General features: G+C 47.2%; 1 protein-coding gene across 1 annotated transcript; it reads right to left on the reverse strand.

The window, feature by feature from the left end:
- Positions 1-10349: 10349 nt before the first annotated feature.
- BCL7-like (chromatin remodeling complex subunit BCL7B-like protein) lies at positions 10350-20740 on the reverse strand. The gene is made up of 4 exons (XM_045736334.2): positions 20512-20740; positions 15503-15572; positions 12511-12616; positions 10350-11747 (listed from the first exon to the last, which is right to left on the reverse strand). Exons 1-4 carry the CDS (start codon positions 20601-20603, stop codon positions 11632-11634), a joined length of 384 nt encoding a protein of 127 aa, XP_045592290.1. The 5' UTR covers positions 20604-20740; the 3' UTR covers positions 10350-11631.
- Positions 20741-22100: the final 1360 nt, after the last annotated feature.

Here is a 22100-nt window from a genome sequence, read left to right on the forward strand (position 1 = left end):
CAGGAGGAGTAGAATCCAGATGATGGAGATCAAAGTATTTAGCCCACGTAGCGGGACCAAACAAGGCGTTGTAAGTACTGTACTATTACAGGAAGGGATCGTGCTAGTGCTGCCGTGGTGGGAACGGTATTGAGAACCCCCGGAGTTCATGGGGGTAAAACGCGCAGTAGTCACAATGAGAGACGAAGCCGCGCCAGGGGACGAAGTGGTCACCACTGGGGGCTGGGGACTCGACCCTACCGCAAAGGAGGGAGGGGAGCTGAGGGGAGTAGTCAGGTCGTCGGGGCCCAATGCAGCAGGGGTTACAGGGCCTGGTCTTCTAACACAGTCCGACTCGGGGGCTTGGTCGCCCACCCCACGAGCCTGAGAAAGTACAAGGGAAACATTATCAGCCATGAAAACGAGGGAAAACTTTAATTCACGAATGTGCCCCCACACCCACCATAGAGCCACAATTAGAGGCAAGACACCCAACAAGAAGCTATCACCGATCTTGCCGGGGGCCCCCCAGGGGTGCGTCGTGAGTATACGCCCCACAAACGCCACCTTAAGAATCGTGAGTCCATCGAGAGTGGGTTCAGTGACGAAAGGAGGATTGACAATAAAAGGTTCCCCTCACTCGAGACAATGGGTACTACAGTTCTACGGGTGCAAGAGTATGCCTCCTCAAACACCCGGGCGTCAAAAGAAGGGCGAAAGAATAATCAAAACAGGCAAAAGGTCGGCAGGAAATGACAATTTGATAGAAGAGGGGGGGGGGAGAAAAATGAAACACGAGGAAAAGGAAAAGGAGTCTGGCATAATTGGTAAAGGCAGCAGCAGGAGCATAAGGCTGCAAAAGGACAGAGGACTGACCCATGGAGCATCACACTCTGGCAGCTGCCCACCAAGCCCCCTCACGGCGACAGTGAGGTGGCAACCTGCCAAGAAAACCACCTTTCATTGCTCTTGTTGAGAGAAACCTGCAAAATATTCCTAATATTTATCCTTGTGTTCAAGTTATGGTGTTTGTGTGTATTGTTATGCCCAATAAGTAATGCCTTGCATTTTTCAAAATTGAAAACATTTGCCAGACCATTTCTGGAGGTCATGTTGGCCTCAATAACATTTTCACTTCTTACTAACACTCATCAGTGTCATCTTTCAGAACTGATGTGGTTTGTTATTGTTTTTATTTATAATGTATGTATATACTGTATATAATAAAGGGTCCCTAAGAAGGAATCATGCAATACTCCACTCAACATATCCTATCCAAGTCTGATTTATCACAATTTAGAACAACCCGGCTACATTTTATGTTTCAGCCAGTTTTATGCTCTCTAGTATAACAGTTCAGATCAGATGTTTATTCAGGTAAAAGTACATTCATACAAGAGGAGATACAAACGTAATGTTGGTTTCTAGATAGAGCTAGTACATACAATGCCTAAAGCCACTAATATGCACAGCGATTCAAGGTGTGGGGAAAAACACTTAAGACTAAAACTTAATACTAACTGAGATCAAAGCATAAAATTGAGTTGAAAAAGGTGGAAAAATTTATATGGCGGAAACCAGTAGTTATACAAGTTGGTCAACAAACAGTATTGTTTAAAAATAGCAAGACATGGGTTGACATTTAGGGGTAATTAAGGTGGGTTATATGATCCAACATGGTCTACCTCACGAACTCATCAAGCCCGGCCATATTATTGCTTCTCCTCCCCTCAAATTTAAATTCTTTATTTTACTAATAGTAAGCAAAAAAAATGAAGGAAGCTACACAACCCCATAATAGTACCATCTCTACATTCCGTGATAGAGCTGATAAGTTAGCCAAAGAATCTGCCTTTAAAGGAGCCGTTGAGTGTAACCTTGGATTGTCAATGAGCAATCTGAGAGCAGCAGTACACCGAGAACTTCAACAAGATCTTGTAGATCTGAGGCAAAGTGAAATTGACACCAGTAATTCCATCTATCATCATACTATCATGCAAGAGGAGCCACACATCTATGGATCATCCAATAAAATCAGCAGACTTCTAGATGTTACTACTGCTCGGCTTAGACTCGGTTACAAGTATCTCTGGGAATTCTCATTATCTGCTGATGTAGACCTGACCAAATGTAAACTGTGTCAACAAAATTATTCGCACACCCTCCGTCACTATGTGATGGAGTGCGAAAAGATACGTGAATTTAGAGACAATTCTATAGCCAATGTTCCAACGATGTGTAAATATTTCATTCAAAATGATCTGCTACCAGAAATTTTAGCCAAATATCCCCAGTTTGCTAACTGTAGGTAGTAACTAAGTGATTGTAACCTATCCACCGCTGCCCACTGGATGGGGGGCGGTGTAACCTATCCACCGCTGCCCACTGGATGGGGGGCGGTGTAACCTATCCACCGCTGCCCACTGGATGGGGGGCGGTGTGCAGGACAAACATATCAATTGTGACACTAGCTCTCCACATGTCAGTTGCTTAATTTAGAACCTGTACTTGAGGTCGATCTCGAACCCATTGCTGATGTGACGACTTATATTGAATTTTGTAACTAGCTCATCAAGATTGTAACTTGCTTAGCTAAATGAATTGTGGGGTTCAGTCCCTGAGCCCATTATGTGCCTCTGTAACCCTTTCCACTACTGCCCACAAGATGGATATGGGGTGCATAATAAATGAATTAACTAAAAAAAACTAACTTGTGCATCTTATTTCATACATAGTGTAGTGGGTGAGGGGCCTGATGGCTGAGTGGACAGCACTCGCGATTCATAGTCCTAAAGTTCTGGGTTTGATCCCCGGCGGAGGCAGAAACAAATGGGCAGAGTTTCTTTCACCCTGATGCGCTTGTTCACTTGGCAGTAAGTAGGTACAGGCATACCTCAGTTTAAGAGTTTAATTGGTTCCTGGAGACGCCTCGTATTCCGAAAACTCGTATACCGAAGCTAATTTCCCCATAAGAAATAAAGGGAAATGAATTAATCCGTTCCTGACTACCCCAAAAACCCCACATCAAACTAAATTTTTATACCTAATTCATCTAAATAAACCTACAAAACTATGTTCAAGTTATTACTTACCTTGCTGTTGAATGCTGTAGGCATATGGAAGATGGTGAGGAGGGGGGAGGAGGAGAGGAAGGAAGTAATTATCAAAAGAAGGCACCAAACCGGGAAGGCTATGTAGCACCATCAAATACGCAAAATAATCAGAGGGCGCTAAATATCACCAAGGATGCCAATACGAGAACAAAAACGCATAAGGCGAACGATATCAAAAGTATCCGAGTCACCAAGAATTCTATCGAGGGACAGGTGACCGCGAGGGGCGGTCGGAAAGCAAGACACGCTCGTCCTGGAATTCAGGACATTCAAGAAGGACATGCACGACCGTAAGAGGGACAATGCAACTAGGACAATAAGGAGCAGGGCGGCGCTCCATCAAGTGACCATGGGTTAAGCGAGTATGGCCAATACGCAACCTCACCAGAGCTGTTTCCCACCGCCGGTTACGGTGGAAGGAGGACGGCCACGAGGAAACACAACATTTAAGAGTACGTAGCTTGTTACCAGTAACAGACAACCAAGAAGCCTGCCAACGGGTAAGGACTGAGGAATGGATAACTGGGTAAAAGTCGGAATACGGAATGCCTTTACGAGAGATGGGACAAGAGCGGACAGCTTCCTTAGCGGCAGCATCCGCACGCTCATTTAAAGACACACCAATATGGCTGGGAACCCAACAAAACTCAACCGACTTAAATTTACTGTGAACGAGAAACAGCCAATGTTGGATCTCGACAACTACTGGATGAACCGGATTAAAGGACCCGAGAGCCATGAGGGCACTACGAGAGTCAACAACAACCACAAAGGAAGACTGACAACGAGAAAGCAGGAGACGAAGAGCATAGAGAATAGCATAAAGTTCTGCTGTAAAGATGCTAGTCTCCGGAGGCAAGCGACACATATAAGTGCGATCAGGAAAAACAACAGAGTAGCCAACACCGTCCGCTGACTTAGACCCATCGGTGAAGACAGAAACGGAGCGGGAGTGAGAAGAAAAGTGCTCGAGGAAAAGGCGTTTTAGAACCGTAGGAGGGGTAAAAGCTTTAGTGATACGGGTCAAGGAAGTACAAAACCGCGGAAGAGGGACCCTCCACGGGGGCAAAGAAGGAACAACACGAGGAGAAACATCAGAAATACGAACGGAGAGAGAATCCTGTAGGCGAGATAACCGGACAGAAAGAGGGAGGTGGTGAAGAGGAACAGGAACCGCAGGAGGGGTAAAAGTTAAAGCACGACAGAGGCGAGAGGAAGGATGTTGCAAGGACCGCGCAAGATAGCGAAGACAGTAGCGATCACGGCGGTCCTGGAGAGACAGGAAGCCAGTGTCAACATACAAGCTAAGGATGGGAGTCGAACGAAAGGCACCAGAACTGAGGCGCAACCCAGTATGGTGCAAAGCATCAAGACGGCGAAGAGTAGAAGGAGAAGCAGACGAGTAAGCAGGGCAACCATAATCGAGCTTAGACAGGACGAGAGAGGAATGTAAAGCAAGGAGAGTGCGCCTATCTGCCCCCCAAGAAGTATGGGACAAGACCCGAAGGAGGGTAAGGGCCTTAGAGCACTCAACACGGAGGTAAGAGATATGGGGAGACCAAGACAAACGAGTGTCAAGGAATAACCCCAAAAGCTTCGCGGAATCTTTGTATTCAAGGGGATGACCATAAAGTGACAAAGAGGGACGAAGAACAACCCGTTTCCGCGTAAAAGTCATGGCACAAGTCTTAGAAGTAGAGAACTTGAAGCCATGACCTGTGGCCCAAGACGACACGGCATCAATTGCAAGTTGAAGCCGGCGTTGAAGGAGAGGCGAATCATCACCCTGACAACAAAGGGTAAGATCATTGACATAGAGAGCGGAGAAGACACCAGAAGGAAGAGAGGAAAGAAGACCATTGAGGGCAACAAGAAAAAGAGTAGTGCTCAGAACACTACCCTGGGGCACACCTTCGTATTGCTGAAAAGAGGGAGAGAGAGCGGTACCAAGGCGCACCCGAAAGGAACGACGAGAGAGGAAGCTGCGGAGAAAGAGAGGGAGATGACCACGAAGGCCAAAAGAATGAAGTTGAGATAGGATATGATAACGCCAAGTGGTGTCGTAAGCCTTTTCTAGGTCAAAAAGGACGGCAACAACGGAGGTCTTCGCAGCAAAAGCAGTACGAATATAGACCTCCAAGTTCACCAGGACATCTGTCGTGCTGCGGCACTTGCGGAAACCAAATTGAGAAGGGGAGAGGAGGTGATGGTGTTCCAGGAACCACATCAGACGAACGTTAACCATACGTTCAAAGAGTTTGCAGACAAAACTTGTGAGAGCAATAGGGCGAAAGTCCTTAGGGGAAGTACCCAGAGACCCCGGTTTGCGAACAGGGAGGACAACGGCATCGAGCCAGTCCTCAGGGACTGACGACGACTCCCAGATCCGATTATACAGACTCAGTAAATACTGAGACGTGCTCGGAGGGAGATGGCGAAGCATCTCATAATGAATACCATCGGAGCCCGCCGCCGTAGAACCGCAGAGGGCCAGGGCAGAACGAAGTTCAGAGAGAGAGAAGGGATCATTATAGGGAAGCTGAAGATGAGTGCAGAAATCTAAAGGACGAGACTCAAGGACAGGTTTACGAAGAAGGAAAGATTGGGGAAGATGAAGACCAGAGCTAACAGAAGAAAAGTGGGAACCCAGTTCGGAAGCGACCTGCAACGGGTCCGCCACAAGAGTATCATGGAGGTGAAGGACCGGTGAAACATCGGGAACGAACTTACCCTCTATCTTGCGGATACGCTTCCAGATCTGGGCCAGAGGGGTCTCGGACGTAATTGTTGAGACATAAGATGCCCAACATTCACGTTTAGCCGTACGGATGGCCCTACGGGCCACCGCACTCGCTTTCCGAAAGAAAAGAAAAGAATCGGTCGTCTGCCTACGGCGGTGTCTCTTCCAGGCTGCACGCTTACAGCGGACAGCCCGAGCACAGTCCGCATTCCACCAGGGAACGCACTTCCGTGGACCCCGAGAGGAAGAGCGAGGAATAGAGCGGAGGGCAGCGTTGAAGACAGTGTCATGAAAAAGGAGGAGAGCGCGAGAGAGAGGCAGAAGGGAGAGGTCAGGGAGAGCAGCACTGAGGGTAAAGAGGGTCCAGTCTGCCTTAGCAAACTGCCACCTAGGGAAAGAGAGGGAAGGGCGAAAAGAGAAAAAGGAAACAAGGATGGGGAAATGATCACTTCCATGGAGGTCATCAAGAACCTGCCACGTGAAATCTAAGTAAAGAGAAGAAGAGCAGAGAGAAAGATCAAGACAAGAAAGGGTGCGAGTCCGAGAGTCCAAATGAGTGGGCTCATCAGAATTCAGAAGAGACAGGGAAGAAGAGAGGAGAAACGGCTCAAGGAGGCGACCCCGGGTATTCGTCAGAACGTCACCCCAAAGAGAATGACGACAATTGAAGTCACCCAGCAGGAGCACAGGCTCCGGCAAGGAGTCCAGGAGGTGTTTCAAATCAGGAAGAGAGAGCGGGACACTCGGGGGGAGATAAATGGAACAAACTGTGTACCATTTCCCCACAAAGATACGAGCAGCAGAACAATGGAGAGGCGAAGGAAAAAGTAAAGGAACAAAGGGAACATCAGCCCGAATCAAAAGAGCAGAAGAATTAGAAGCCCCAGCAATGGCTGGGGGGGCGGGAGAGAAAGGAATAGCCACGAAAACGACCAGGACGAGCACCAAGCATTGGCTCCTGGAGACAGACACAAAGGGGCGAAAACCGCGAAATCAGAAGTTGGAGTTCGAGGAAATTGGCGTAATAACCTCGAACGTTCCATTGAAGAATGGACAACGACGAGAAGAGAAAGGACAAAAACAGAGAACAAGGAAGAAACAAAGGCGAAAGAGCAACAGAGCACGTTAAAGAATATCAGGGTCGGGATCAGGGTCGGCAAAGTCAGGGTTAGGGGGCATGGGTAAACTGAGCAAAGACGGAGGGAAGGAAACGGGAGAACAGAGCAGAGGTGGGCGGGCAGGGTCTGGAGGAGGAGGAGGAGGAGGAAGAGGAGGAGACAACGGAGAGGAGCAGTCAAGGACAGCAGCAGGAGGAGGGGGAGTAGAAAGAGGGGAGCGCACCCCAGCAAGAGCAGCAACCGAAAGGGAAGCGGGGGCCAAAGAAACCTCCATAGCAGGAACAGGGGGCGCAAGCACTGAAACGGGAGGGGAAGGAGCAACAGAGCCAGAAGGAGGAGCTGAGGAAGAAAGCGAAGCCTTCTTACCCGCCGGGGAAGAGGAAGGAGAGGAGCCAGGCTTACGCTTCTGACTTAAAGAGACCGGTGTCCCAGCAACTACGTACTGGGCAACGGATTCCAGTGTCTCAACAGGAGAAGCCGAACGAGAGCACACACGACGGCCGTTAGGAGAGCGATGGACATCCGCCCGCACCGACAGGCGGTGGGGAGAGCCAATAGATGGAGGAAGAGGATGGGAAGGAGGATCGGAGGGGGACGAGGAAGAAGACACAGAAGACACGACAGACCGGGTAGAATGAAGGGGAACCCCAGACAGATGACCAGGAGGAGGATCCTTCGGGAGAGAACCCAAAGGAACAGAGGAGGGGGCAGTGGGCGCATCAGGGTCCAAGGCCCGGAAACGGTTGTGAGTCTGAGGAAGGCGGGAAGGACGAGGAGAGGAAGAGCGCAACACGCGAGCATAAGAGATATTAGCATAAGGCGGGAGCCGGCAAACCTGGCGTCTCGCCTCAGGAAAAGATAAACGCTCCTGGTGCTTCAAGTTGAGGACGGCTGCCTCAAGCTTGTAATGGACACACGCACGGGAGAAGGTAGGATGGGCCTCACCGCAGTTGAGGCAACGAGCCTGGGGAGAAGCGCACTCCGACTTAGAGTGACCTTCGCCACCACACAAAGGACAGAGAGAGACAGTCCCGGAGCAGCGGAGGGCACCATGCCCAAACCTCCAGCACTTGTTGCAGAGCCGAGGAGAAGGAATGTACTCCTGGACAGAGCACCTGGCACCAGCAAGAATGACAGAGGGTGGAAGGGTCCTACCATCAAAGGTAATCTTCACAACCCGGAGGGGTTGACGGCGACTACCACGAGGGGGACGAGTAAACGTGTCCACCTGGAGAATAGAATGGCCCTGGGCAGCGAGGATATGGCGAATATCGTCGTGGCAGTCGCGCAGGTCCCGAACACCGGTTGCAACATGGGGCGGGAGCAAAATAGTGCCAACACTGGCATTCAACTGAGCGTTCTTCGAGACCCGAACGGGGGTCTCGCCAAGGCAGGATAAGGCAGCCAAGCGGGAAGCAGCATCCTGAGAAGGAGCAGCAACGACACGTGTACCGAGACGAGTGGGGTTGAAAGTAATGGAGGCATCCACGGAATCAATGAGATGTTGATGAAGGGAGAAATCGTCAGGAGGCGCAGAATCAAGAGGGAGGAGATCAAAATATTTGGCCCACGAAGCGGGACCAAACAAGGCTTGATAGGTACCAGAACTGGAAGGAATCGAGCGAGGGCGGCCGTGACGAGGACGGCGGTGAGAACCCCCAGAGAGAGAGGGGTTAAAAGGCGCAGTAGTTACAACTAGAGAAGGAGCCGCGCCAGGGGACGAGGTAGTCACCACTGGGGGCTTGGGGCTCGACCCAACCACAGAGGAGGGAGGGGAGCCAGGGGAAGGAGTCAGAGAGGCCAAAGGAGGAGCAAGGTCGGGGCCCAATGCAGCGGAGGCTACAGAGCCCGGTCTTCCAATACGGACCGACTCGGGGGCTTGGTCGCCCACCCCACGAGCCTGAGAAGGTAAGCCAGGAGCCGAAGCAGGGGTTATCATCTTGACGAAATGAAGAATTCACTCACGAATGTGCCCCCACACCCACCATGGAGCCACAATTAGAGGCAGGACACCCAACAAGAAGCTATCGCCGATCTTGTCGGGGCCTCCTAGGGGTGCGTCGTGAGTATACGCCCCACAAACGCCACCTTAAGAAACCGACAGTCCGTCGAGATCGGGTTCAGTGACGAAGTGGGGATTGACAATTAAAGGTTCCCCTCGCTCTCGACGTTGGGTACTGCAGTTCTACGGGTGCATGAGTATGCCTCCTCAAGCACCCGGGCATCAAAATAGAAGAAGTCCATGGAAGAACCAGAACGAGTAAAAGGTCGGCAGGAAACGGCAAGCAGATAGGAGAAGAGGGGGGAGAAAAACGAAACAGAAGGAAAAGGAAAAGATGCCCAGCAAAATCGGAGAGGACGGCAGCAGGAGCACAAGGCTAGAAAAGGACAGAGGACTGTCCCAAGGAGCATCACACTCCGGCAGCCGCCCACTAAGCCCCCACACGGCGACAACGAGCTGAGCGGGGAGGGGGAGGAGGAGAGGAGTTACTGTTTGGAAGGGGAGTCCCCTTCCATTATCACATCAGGCAGTGAAGACCTTTCTGGTGTGCTCTCCCTGGCACGTTTTATCTGAGTGCCACTAGGTCCTGGTTGAGGCTCACTGCTCGATTTCCTCACCACAAATCTGTCCAAACCCTGGCTTTCTCACAAATAATGGCCTCCGAAACACGGTCACCCCTTAACTCCTTGTCGTGTATCCAAATTAATAACAACTTTTCCACTTCTTCAAGTATTTGTGGTCTTTGTTTCGTTATTGTTCTGACTCCTTTTGCCACTTTAGCACCCATAATCTCATTTTTCTTCTTAAGTATAGTGCATATTGTTGATGTGGCTTTGTTGTACTGCCTACAAAGTTCAACAACACGTGTACCGTTCTCATGCTTCCGAATGATCTCTTGTTTCTCCTCTATTGCCATCCTCACATGGGCTTTCTGGCCTTTATCCTTACCACTGGCTTTCTTGGGACCCATGGTGAGATATATAATAACAAATTGTATAGTCAAATCACCAAAAATCCAACAAAACTCTGAAAATCCGCGAGAAGAATTTATGTGGGGTAGTCACTGGGCGCGAGACAATGGTAAACTGAGGGGCGGAGGGGTGGAGGGGCGACGATCGCTGAACCACCGCGCGCCGGGTCGGCCTGTACGCGTATCAACAAACTCGTGTCCCGAGGTAACCCTCGCGTTCCGAGACATATTTTTCGAGGAAATGGTGCTCGTATTCCGAAAAACTCGCATACAGGGACACTCGCATTCCGAGGTACCACTGAACCTGGGATTTAGACTGCTGCTACGGGCTGCTTCCTGGTGATGTGTAACAAAAAAGGAGGCCTAGTCGAGGACCGGGCACGGGGGTGCTAAGCCCCGAAATTATCTCAAGTCAAGTCAAACCAAATTTTTATTTTATTTTTATTTATGGTTACAACATTTTTTTTGTGACAGAATATACTACTTCACGGCAAGTGAAAGATATTAGCCATTCTGAAATGGTCGAGGATTAAACAAATGTAACCCATGGCAAGCACAAAGTGAACCTATACAGTACTAACAAGAGCACAACAAATCATAATGGATACAAGGCAGATTTTTAGACTTTAAAAGCATGTGCTACAGAGATTTCAAAATACTGGACCAGAACATTAGTAATCACAGAAACTAATAAGTTACTCTTTCACCCTAAAGTGGAATACCTCGGCCTAAAACCCTTCAATAATGGCTCGTCTCATGTGAACAATTCCTGTGCAAGTCACGGGTTGCAACACACACACACATTTTAATTTGTGCAGTGCCAGTTGAATACCGAGGTACTCACTAGTGTCATGGTGTTGTCCAGCAGTCACTGAAGACCACCGCTTCCCACTTTACATACCTCTACCACAGTGATGAGAGGTACATGTGCTTCCCACTTTACATACCTCTACCACAGTGATGAGAGGTACATGTGCTTCCCACTTTAAATACCTCTACCACAGTGATGAGAGGTACATGTGCTTCCCACTTTAAATACCTCTACCACAGTGATGAGAGGTACATGTGCTTCCCACTTTACATACCTCTACCACAGTGATGAGAGGTACATGTGCTTCCCACTCTAGCCTCTCATATGATCAAAACTACAGTACTATAGTGCCAAAATAAAATCTCAAGAGTGAAATCACACCCTTCATTAGGCCTAGACACGGGTAGATACAGTAATGTACTGTCATTTTGTGTTCTTCATTTTAAATCTCTCTTATTTCATATGAATAAAATTGTTGTATGCATTGAATAGAAGATCACGTGATGATCCACCATGTAGACATCACTAGGACAATAGGGAGTTGCACTATTTTTGTATATTTCCATTTCCACACAGATATATGATTTCATAAGAACAATAATTTAAATCATTTGTTTGTGCATTCAGTGGACACCAAGCATGACCATTCCCATAGTTTAAAAATTAGGTGAGTGGTTTTTATTCTCATTAGAAAAGATCTAAACATAGCTAAATACTGTTACATGTAACTTAAAAAAACAAACAGGGAAAATAGCCACTACTGCTACAGTTCCACATACAGTATTCAGCTGGAATTTTAGTGCCTTGCAATACAGAGTTTCCCTTTTCTAGTTCCAACACTGTCTAGTGATACACTTTTTGTTGTTTCTTTTTCAGTGACTAATGAAGGAACTTTCCCTCAACCTTCCAACAACTTCTTTTTAAATGGTGGTTCAGAATTGGAGTCTTCCGAGATGTTGAATTGGGTGGACGAGAAGTCGGTGGCATCCTGCGAGTCGCTCATCATCGACATGGCTGAGAATAAAAAATGAAAAGTACATGAACTTCTAGCTCAACCCTGTCCACTTCCAAGCATAATGGGATAAACTGGGTTTCTAACATTTCAGATACAGTGTATTATATATCTTAGAATATAAATCTGCAGAAATCTTAAATGTTTTTAATTTCATCATTGTTAGGGTATTTTAACCAAGATACTCATACAAGAGAAGATCAAAGAATATAAGTTTCCCGATTTTTGTCCTCTGTGGGTAGTTAGCTTCAGGGAGACGACAGGGGCTCTTCACCAATAACCAGCATCAAATGTAATGAAATGCCAGTTACAAGTCTGTATAATATACAATTTGTATAATATACAAATCTAATATACTGTACTGCATATGTAATCTTTCTTTTATTGCACGAGTACCCTTTTATGGAAACTGGTTCAACTGCAACATTTGCAGTTTTGCACAATATGGTCCACGGTAAAACCAGCAATGGTAATTTTCTGTGGTGTCCCCCTTTTCCCTTGATGCGCTAAGCCTGCTCTTACTTTGAGTTAGGGGGGTTACTCCAGCCCTGGTCATAACAATAAACATTATAATCAGTGTTAAAAATACCTAACCAATCTGACTAACCTACCACCCACTTACCTAATTGTGTCTGACATATGTGGTATACAAGTCCTGAATGATTCCTTATTCAGATTTCTAAAGGCAAATCTTATATTAACAATGCTGCACGAGGGCCAAAAGGACTAGTGGCAGGCAAATTCATTTTCAATTTCATACTGTACCTGTATTGGAATCATCCCCTCCCATCTGAAATGCTGACATGCTGCTGTCTCGGCTGCACATACGATTTTCTTTGTTTGCGCTGCTTCCACTCTTCTTCTTTCGTTCCTGGCAAAATAAAAAATCATATGAAAACCAGGTAGCACTGACAATAAAAACACAAGATAGAGAGAATATGAGTTTGGCTGTCTAGTCATGCTTAACCAAGTTATGTTGCCACAGTGATGCCATAGTGAAGACAGAGTACGGAGAGAAGATGTGATTATAAAATAATTAGATACAGGAATGAAAAATGATAGGTAGTACGGAAGAGGACTAACGAGTCTTATAAAGGACACTGGAGGTAAGCTTCACCGGAAGTCGACAGACGTTCCAATAATCTTTTAAGTATCGAAGATCTTCTCGAACCTTGATATTCAAGCACAAAACCACTGAGCCTCATACGGGCCTATTGGCATCCGTGACCAATGGTCGTGCAGGATCCCGATAATATTTAAACATGATTGCGACATGACATAGAAGAATACATGTCCTAGATAAGAATGGCGAGAAAGTGGTTAAAAACACCCACAGGAAGGACGGAATCGACGGACCTGAAGGAACACGGAACCGAACCCAGGGAGGGGCCGACGCCCAAACTAACTTGAACGCAGAGGGGGGGAAAAGGAAAACCCCCACTCCTTGTAACAGAAAGCCCTGCTCTGAGGGCTGGTGGGTGTGGCATGGGTTTTGTCGGACTCACATGCTCGAATGGCAGGAGGCTGCTACCGTTCTGCAGGTTTACTTGGGGGATGATTTTGAGTGCCTTAATGCGTCCCTGTTCTTTGCCAGTTGCCACGTGACATGGTGGAGGTGGGATCCCTCGATTATTCAAACATGGGTTGGACATGCATATGAGTGAGATTGGGTGGTTATAAATAGGAGCTGCCTCGTATGGGCCAATAGGCTTTCTGCAGTTACCTTTGTTCTTATGTTCTTACCCCTGAAGAAAAGGCAGTAAAAAAGGGGGGTCTGCTGGTAGGACCCAGAAGTCTCAACAGGAAGAGCAGGCTCAAATGCTCGAATGCCTCCATCTCGAATGGGGTAGCCATGGAAGCCACCCGAGTCTGATCTCCAACTAAACCCCGCTTTGACTCCGAAACCCTCAGATGTTTGGGAGCTGAGCAAAAGCCGCCAACTGGGGCAAGCCTTGCAGGCATCGACTGAACCAGAGTCGAAGCGACCAACACCCCAAAGTCTGGGTCCCTAAAACCATAACGGGACAGCCCTGGGGCATCCGAGCTGGCAACCAACCCAGCGTGTTGCAGCAACCTGAACCTAACATGCAACACGGAAGCTGCCTGAACCCTAATCTCAGTTACAGTAAAATGGATAAGCTGGAGCAAAAGCAGAGAACACGTCTCGCAAGACTCCAGGTCAAGGACACAGCACAACCTTCAAACTCTCACAAGGTGAAATGGGACTCAGAAGATGCATCCATTGGTCAACCAAACTCCAACAGGGTTTTCCAGGGCCCGTAGGGGGGTTTGCCTATGGGAAGCCTAGGCAAGGTGCTGCTAAGCCAGTGGAACCCGAATGTTAACAAAGAGGGAATGGGCTATACGCTGGATCCCTGCGACATGTACAAGCATGGGGGCATAAAGGAGGACCACCAACATACTGTAGGTTGACTAATAGTCAAACAAGGCAGACCCTCTCCTGGCAAGGAAAATATAAATAAAATAAAAACCCTGCAAAAGTACAATGCTACCAGAAATAACAGGAACACGGCCGCTGTGTAGGTAAGTATGTAACGCAGCACCCTGCGCCCCAACCAGCAACAACACCACTTCCTACCCAAGGCCAAACAAAAGCCACGAAAGACCAGCTGGCCTCAAGGGCGGGGTAAATGCTGAGCAGCAAGAATCTACACGGAAGTGGAGTCCCGAAGACACTAAGGAAGGCAATCCTAGAACCCAAGGGTAGTATTTACAGGATGCTTAAGGAAGGCAGCCCTAAGTGCATGCAGTCCCAGTACACTATGTTACTCCTGGTCAACGTGCCACAAACTGAAGGAAACGCCACAAGGACACAAATACAGTGGTACCTCGGAATATGAGTGGCCCTGTATACGAGTTTTTCGGAATACGAGCAGGATTTGCTTGGAAAAGTTGCCTCGGAAGGCGTGGGTGTTGATACGCGTACAGGCCGACCTAGCTCGTGGTGGTACAGCGATCGCCCCTCAGTTTACCAGTGCCTCGTGCCCAGTGACTATCCCACCTCAATTCTTCACCAGGATTTTCAGTGTTTTGTTGGATTTTTGGTCATTTAACCATCAAAGTTGTTATTATATATCTCACCATGGGTCCCAAGAAAGCCAGTAGTAAGGATCAAGGCAAGAAAGTGCATGTGAGGATGATAGTAGAGGAAAAACAAGAGATCATTCGGAAGCATGAAAATGGTACACGTGTTGTTGAACTTTGTAGGCAGTACAACAAAGCCACGTCAACAATATGCACTATACTCAGCAAGAAAAAGGACATTATGAGTGCTAAAGTGGCAAAAGGCATAAGAACAATCATGAAACAAAGACCACAAATACTTGAGGAAGTGGAAAAGTTATTATTAATTTGGATACACAACAAGGAGTTAGCGGGTGATAGTGTTTCAGAGGCCATCATTTGTGAGAAAGTCAAGGTATTGCACGAAGACCTTGTAAAGAAAACCCCTGGAACGAGTGCAGATACGATAGACTTTAACCCTTAAACTGCGCAACGACAAGAAGCCAGTGGCTTGTCAAACATTCCCATATTATTCCCAGTGCTTCCTTAGTCATGCTTCCAGCTCTATAATACACCTACAAACACTTCAAGCATCAACAAAACCATATTTATCACTGCAACATGTGACTTTCTTGGTTTAATTTACAGCATTAGAAAACAATGATTTGCATTTAAGCAAATCATTGTTTTGTTTTAGAAAACAATTATTTGCATTTAAGATAATTGTACTTACATCTGTGACAATAGGAACCCACTTGTAGATCTTCATTGTAGTATCATGAATGGTTATCCACTTCTTCTCCCTAAAAAGATATCAATTGAAATGAAGTAAAATCAAACAAAACTATAGGAACTTTAATAAGCAATACAATGAATAAGATTTACATTAGTTGCCCATGAAAATTTTTCAGTATACTAGTATATAAAGCTATGGCACAAGACTATAATGATTGTTCACTTAGTGCAGCAATGACATTCTGATGGTTCTCCATCATATATGGAGCCAGTATGTCTTAACTTCAACACCTACCACTATGGTGCAAATAACCTGCCATTCTCTAGGATAATTTGGGGTTGCAGGTTGGACTGGGGGTTCCATTTTCTCTATTCTCTCCAAACGTATAGCAAAGCATTCTCCCACCCTATGAAAGTGGTTAATTGTTTAAAGATAATGTTGAGTACAGTATATCTACCTAAGCAAGCTAATCTTTTTAAAAATAAGTTTCATTTGCTTTTATGATAATTAATTTATTTAACATTACTCAAATATTTTATTCCAAAAAGTGTGTAATGCCCCACAAAATTTCCTGTAGACAACAGATTTTTTGAACTGTAATGAAATTTCTAGAAGTTGAAATCTCTAGAGAGGTTACAACTACACGCTTGTGCTCTATTGGTATCTCGACTTATTCTTTTGGTATTCTACATATTACTGCTGCATGACTTAGGGTTGGCTAAAACAACTTCGGGAAAGTTTGCACCACCTGATGACAAACATTTGACAAGTGTAAATTTTGTCAGCAAAACCATTCGCAGACATCACCAAATATTTGAATGTGAAAAAAATTCAAGAAAATAGACGGCTCTATTACTAATGTTTAAGAAAGTTTTAAGTACAGTATTTATACTCTATTAGCTCGCCAGTCCGGACTACATGGGAAGGACCCTTGTCTGGATGGGCCCGTCATCCAGAGTAAAGGACGTTTTACCGGGAGAAGTCCAAAAGTGACGAACATTTGCAACCTTTTTTTGTACCACAACCATCATCATTTATGTTTCCACACACTATAATTAGTGAGGGACTAGGTGGGTGGTTAGCTGCCTGGCTAGTAGGTGGGCAGGGAAAGTAGGTGGACAGGGCAAGTAGGCGGGCAGGGCAAGTAGGTGGGAAGGGCTAGTAGGTGGGCAGGGCTAGTAGGCGGGCAGGGCTAGTAGGCGGGCAGGGCAAGTAGGTGGGCAGGGCAAGTAGGCGGGCAGGGCAAGTAGGTGGGAAGGGCTAGTAGGCGGGCAGGGCAAGTAGGTGGGAAGGGCTAGTAGGTGGGCAGGGCTAGTAGGCGGGCAGGGCTAGTAGGCGGGCAGGGCAAGTAGGTGGGCAGGGCAAGTAGGCGGGCAGGGCAAGTAGGTGGGAAGGGCTAGTAGGCGGGCAGGGCAAGTAGGTGGGAAGGGCTAGTAGGCGGGAAGCGCAAGTAGGAGGGCAGGGCAAGTAGGTGGGCAGGGCAAATAGGTGGGCAGGGCAAGTAGGTGGGAAGGGCAAGTAGGTGGGCAGGGCAAGTAGGAAGGCAGGGCAAGTAGGAAGGCAGGGCAAGTAGGAAGGCAGGGCAAGTAGGTGGGAAGGGCAAGTAGGTGGGCAGGGCAAGTAGGTGGGAAGGGCAAGTAGGTGGGAAGGGCAAGTAGGTGGGCAGGGCAAGTAGGAGGGCAGGGCAAGTAGGTGGGCAGGGCAAGTAGGAGGGCAGGGCAAGTAGGTGGGCAGGGCAAGAAGGCTGGCAGGGCAAGTAGGCGGGCAGGGCAAGTAGGCGGGCAGGGCAAGTAGGTGGGCAGGGCAAGTAGGTGGGCAGGGCTAGTAGGCGGGCAGGGCAAGTAGGAGGGCAGGGCAAGTAGGCGGGCAGGGCAAGTAGGCGGGCAGGGCAAGTAGGCGGGCAGGGCAAGTAGGCGGGCAGGGCAAGTAGGCGGGCAGGGGCAAGTAGGCGGGCAGGGCTAGTAGGTTGGCAGGGCAAGTAGGCGGGCAGGGCAAGTAGGCGGGCAGGGCAAGTAGGCTTGCAGGGCAAGTAGGCTTGCAGGGCAAGTAGGCTTGCAGGGCAAGTAGGCGGGCAGGGCAAGTAGGCGGGCAGGGCAAGTAGGCGGGCAGGGCAAGTAGGCGGGCAGGGCAAGTAGGCGGGCAGGGCAAGTAGGCGGGCAGGGTAAGTAGGCGGGCAGGGCAAGTAGGTGGGCAGGGCTAGTAGGTGGGCAGGGCTAGTAGGTGGGCAGGGCAAGAAGGCGGGCAGGGCAAGAAGGCGGGCAGGGCAAGTAGGCGGGCAGGGCAAGTAGGTGGGCAGGGCAAGTAGGTGGGCAGGGCTAGTAGGCGGGCAGGTCTATTCTATAAATTCATAAACAACAAATTTCAGGTAAAGGATAATATTCAGAGGTTGAAAATGGGAAATAGATTCACGGAAAATGAAAAGGAAATGTGGAAACATTAAACAAAAAGTTCCAAAGTGTGTTTGTACAAAATTAAATCTTCAGGGAACCAGATACAATAAGAATTCCAGAGAACAGCATAGAGCACATAGAGGTGTCTAGAGACGAAGTGGAAAAAATGCTCAAGGAACTAAGAAAGAACAAAGCAGTTGGTCCAGATGGAGTTTCACCATGGGTTCTGAGAGAATGTACACCTGAGCTCAGCATTCCACTTCAACTGATTTTTCAGGCATCCCTGTTTACAGGAGTTGTAGCTGATGTGTGGAAAAAGGCTAACATAGTTCCAATCTACAAAAGTGGCAGCAGGGAAGATCCCCTTAATTATAGACCGGTGGTATCATTGACAAGTGTAAGTCAAAATATTGGAAAAAATAATTAAAACTAAATGGGTAGAACACCTGGAGAGAAATTATATAATATCAGACAGACAGTATGGTTTTCGATCTGGAAGATCCTGTGTAACGAATTTACTCAGTTTCTATGATCGAGCCACAGAGATTTTACAGGAAAGAGATGGTTGGGTTGACTGCATTTATCTGGACCTAAAAAAAGGCTTTCGACAGAGTTGCACATAAGAGGTTGTTCTGGAAACTGGAAAATATTGGAGGAGTGACAGGTAAGCCTCTAACATGGATGAAAAATTTTCTGACTGATAGAAAAATGAGGGCAGTAATCAAAGGCAAGGTATCAGATTGGAGGAATGTCACAAGTGGAGTACCACAGGGTTCAGTTCTTGCACCGGTAATGTTCATTGTCAACATAAACGATCTGCCAGATAGAATACAGAACTATATGAACATGTTTGCTGATGATGCTAAGATAATAGGGAGGATAAGAAAGCTGCAAACGAACAAAAAGATTAAAGAAAGATTCATGGAATGATGTGAAGACTGTAAACTGAGAGGAAGAAAGATATGCAAGAATGTAGGCCAGAGACCAAGCAGGCTCAGGCACCACAGTATTAGATCACTAGATGGTGTACATTATAAAATGTGGTGTCTAGTACATAGGCCCAGTGCCAGTGTAACACACGGGCATACCAGGTAGTTGCCCAAGTGCCCCACAATTCTATGGGCCCTATGCTACCATATTATTCATGAGAGATATTGTGACAGAGTGGATAATTACTGTATATCTCACTGGAAAGATCTGGGATTCAAATCTGTTTCAAATTATATTCATAATACTGTATAAATAATTTATGTATTACTATGTGACAGTAATCCTGCACCTTTGTGGGCAGGAGGCCCATCATCTGGGTGGGGGCACTAGTGCATTGCCTACAGTGGCTTTCAATGCCGTTATTGATAGAGCACAGATAATTGAACTAGCAATTTAGCCAATGACACAGTCAAGTACTCTGTGCATGTTGACATAAAAGGAGCTTTCGATAAGCACAAGGGAATGCAATCCTACATGAACTTGCAAGCATGGGTGTCAATCTTGAGGTTATCTTGAGAGGATTTGGGGGCTTAGCGTTCCCGCTGCCTGGTCCTCGACCAGGCCTCTTTTTTGTTACACACCCCAAGGAAGCAGCCCGTAGCAGCTGTCTAACACCAAGGTACCTATTTACTGCTAGGCGACAGGGGCATCAGGGTGAAAAACATTTTGCCCATTTGTCTCCGCCTCCACCGGGGATCGAACCCGGAACCTCAGGACTACGAATCCGAAGCACTGTCCACTCAGCTGTCAGGTGCCCTGACATATTTCTGGCATCAAGGGAATATTCCTGAAATGGACTATTGAATGAAATGGATTCTCACAGGAAGGAAAGCCAAAGTCACCTTTGACGGAGGAATTTCAAAATTAAAGTATATGGAGCTTGAAACCCTTCAAGGAGGAGTCTTGAACTCCACACTATTCAAAATATTGAAAATAATTTTGAGGCAATGGCCACTGGGGGCACTGAAGGAGACCATATTGAATACTTCATCCACAAAACGCTTTTATAAATTAGAGCACCATCACACATCACTGATAAGATAGTCGAGGAAAGGAGGCTGGAAGAGCAATCCAGTGAATCTGCACACTGGTACACTGCCACCGCAGCCGACAACCTCATTCAGTACGGACGAAAAGTGGCTGAAGGGGGAATCTGTAATTGCAAGAATTCGTCCTGGTACCCATGGAGACTCGGGATGGAAACAACAGCTTAGGAGCAATGTTGAAGAATATGCAGCACGAGTAAAGGACATTGTCTGGACCACTACCCGAGAAATTGTAGCCATATTGTCCTTAAAAGGTTTCTCAACTCTGCACACTTCATACCAATACCACCACCCTCAAAATAACGTAAATTTGAAGGCTTGTAAGATGTTACTCCCCTGTTTGACAGTTTGTTCACTTGAGACAGTTAAGCAAGTCCCAGCTGTGTCTGGGTACAAGTGACAGGATGAACAACCCAGCGGGTTTTCTTCCTATTGGGGAGTGTTGTACATGCTGCTATGGCGGTGTGTCCACTCACAGGATGAGTGACGCTGCCCAATAACTCGCCCCTCGGGGCAAAATATGAATGTAACAGGCGTAATTAGGTGATAGCTGAAGCTCCCTGCTGTACAAGTGTCTCACCATCTGCGGACTTTATCCAAGGCTTGCATGGAGCGCTTCGTCTCCTCCTTGCCCCTAGACCGCGTCTCCGCCCTCAGCGACCTCGACATCATCTCTAATTCTTGCCCTGCCCGCGGTTGAGGTCGCAGCTGTCCAGTAGGTCCGGCTGTGTGCAGCTGTAGCCTGTAATATCGGCCTCTTAGAGCTTGACGAGTCCTGCCGTCCGCCGCTGACAGCTGCCTCTTGCTTGTCCCATGTAAACAACTCCTGTTCAAAATCTCTATTTCAGTCTCTAAATAAATCACTGTGATTTATATATTTCTGTGCTCATTTATTTCCGTGTTTATTTATTTATTTATTTATTTATTTACTAGAAGGTACGATGGGTTTGTGAGATTTTATAATAGTGGTATTATTTTTCGTTCGTTCAAACGCCACTAATATTTTAAAGCGTTTTCAGGCAGGATACCTATTTATTTGACCCTCTTGATGCATTTTAGTCTTTTCCACTTGAATGTATATTTTTGAATTAGTGTTTATCTTCACTTTCGTCAGGAATGAGACAATTTTCGTTGTTCAAGATTAAGAGACCGCGATATTTTTGTGTCATAATTCATTACATCGGGGATAAATGGAATGCTATATTTTTCTAAAATATGTAGATTTTAAGCAAAATATAACAACGGATATATTAGGCATATATCATCTAATGAAGGGGATAATATGTTATTTTGATATTTTATGTTTGGTTAGCCTTGAGATCCCTGTCGGCGGAAGGTAAACAAGCAGACGCCTCACGTTGCACACGCTCCTCGACCCTCTGGCTGTCCATCGCCACTATCCACGCTCCGTGCTCCTTGACCCTCTGGCTGTCCATCGCCACTATCCACGCTCCGTGCTCCTTGACCCTCTGGCTGTCCGCCGTCACTATCCATGCTCCGTGTTCCTTGACCCTCTGGCTGTCCGCCGTCACTATCCATGCTCCGTGCTCCTTGACCCTCTGGCTGCGCACCGTCACCCACACCACCACCATCCACGCTCCGTGGTCCTGTTCATCAACCCTCTCCCTGCCCACCGCCACCATCCTAGTCATCCAGAGCTCTGGACCTTCCCCACACCTTAGTCTAGCATCGCCAAGTATCAGGGATCTGCTTAACATCAGCCACCACCTTCGTTACACCATCTACCAGCGGGGTACAGTCAAATCGTCAAGTCGTTTAGGTAAAGCTCTTTTTTGCTGTTTTAGATTCAGCTAATTTGAACAAAAAGTTCCGAGTATCCAAGTACTTACTAATTGTGCTTGCGGTTGTGTTGCAACTGCAACACTCCCCAATAGGAAGAAAACCTGCTGGGTTGTTCATCATGTCACTCGTACCCAGACACAACTGGGACTTGTAGTACGTGCTATGGTGTAGTATAGGCTATGGTGAGCCCATAGTGGACTTACCTGGCACAGGAGCGGGGCTGTAACTGTTCTCCCTCTCTTTTTCCTAATTATTAAAACTTATATATTGTTTGGTTGGGCTGGGTTATTTGGGAGTTCATCTGGAGCACTATTTGCTGGTTCCTGTTATGCTAAGTAGCATTTGGAGAAACTTTGTTCTAACAAA

This window comes from Procambarus clarkii, chromosome 6, assembly GCF_040958095.1.
Source record: "Procambarus clarkii isolate CNS0578487 chromosome 6, FALCON_Pclarkii_2.0, whole genome shotgun sequence".
Classification (NCBI taxonomy): Eukaryota; Metazoa; Arthropoda; class Malacostraca; order Decapoda; family Cambaridae; genus Procambarus; species Procambarus clarkii.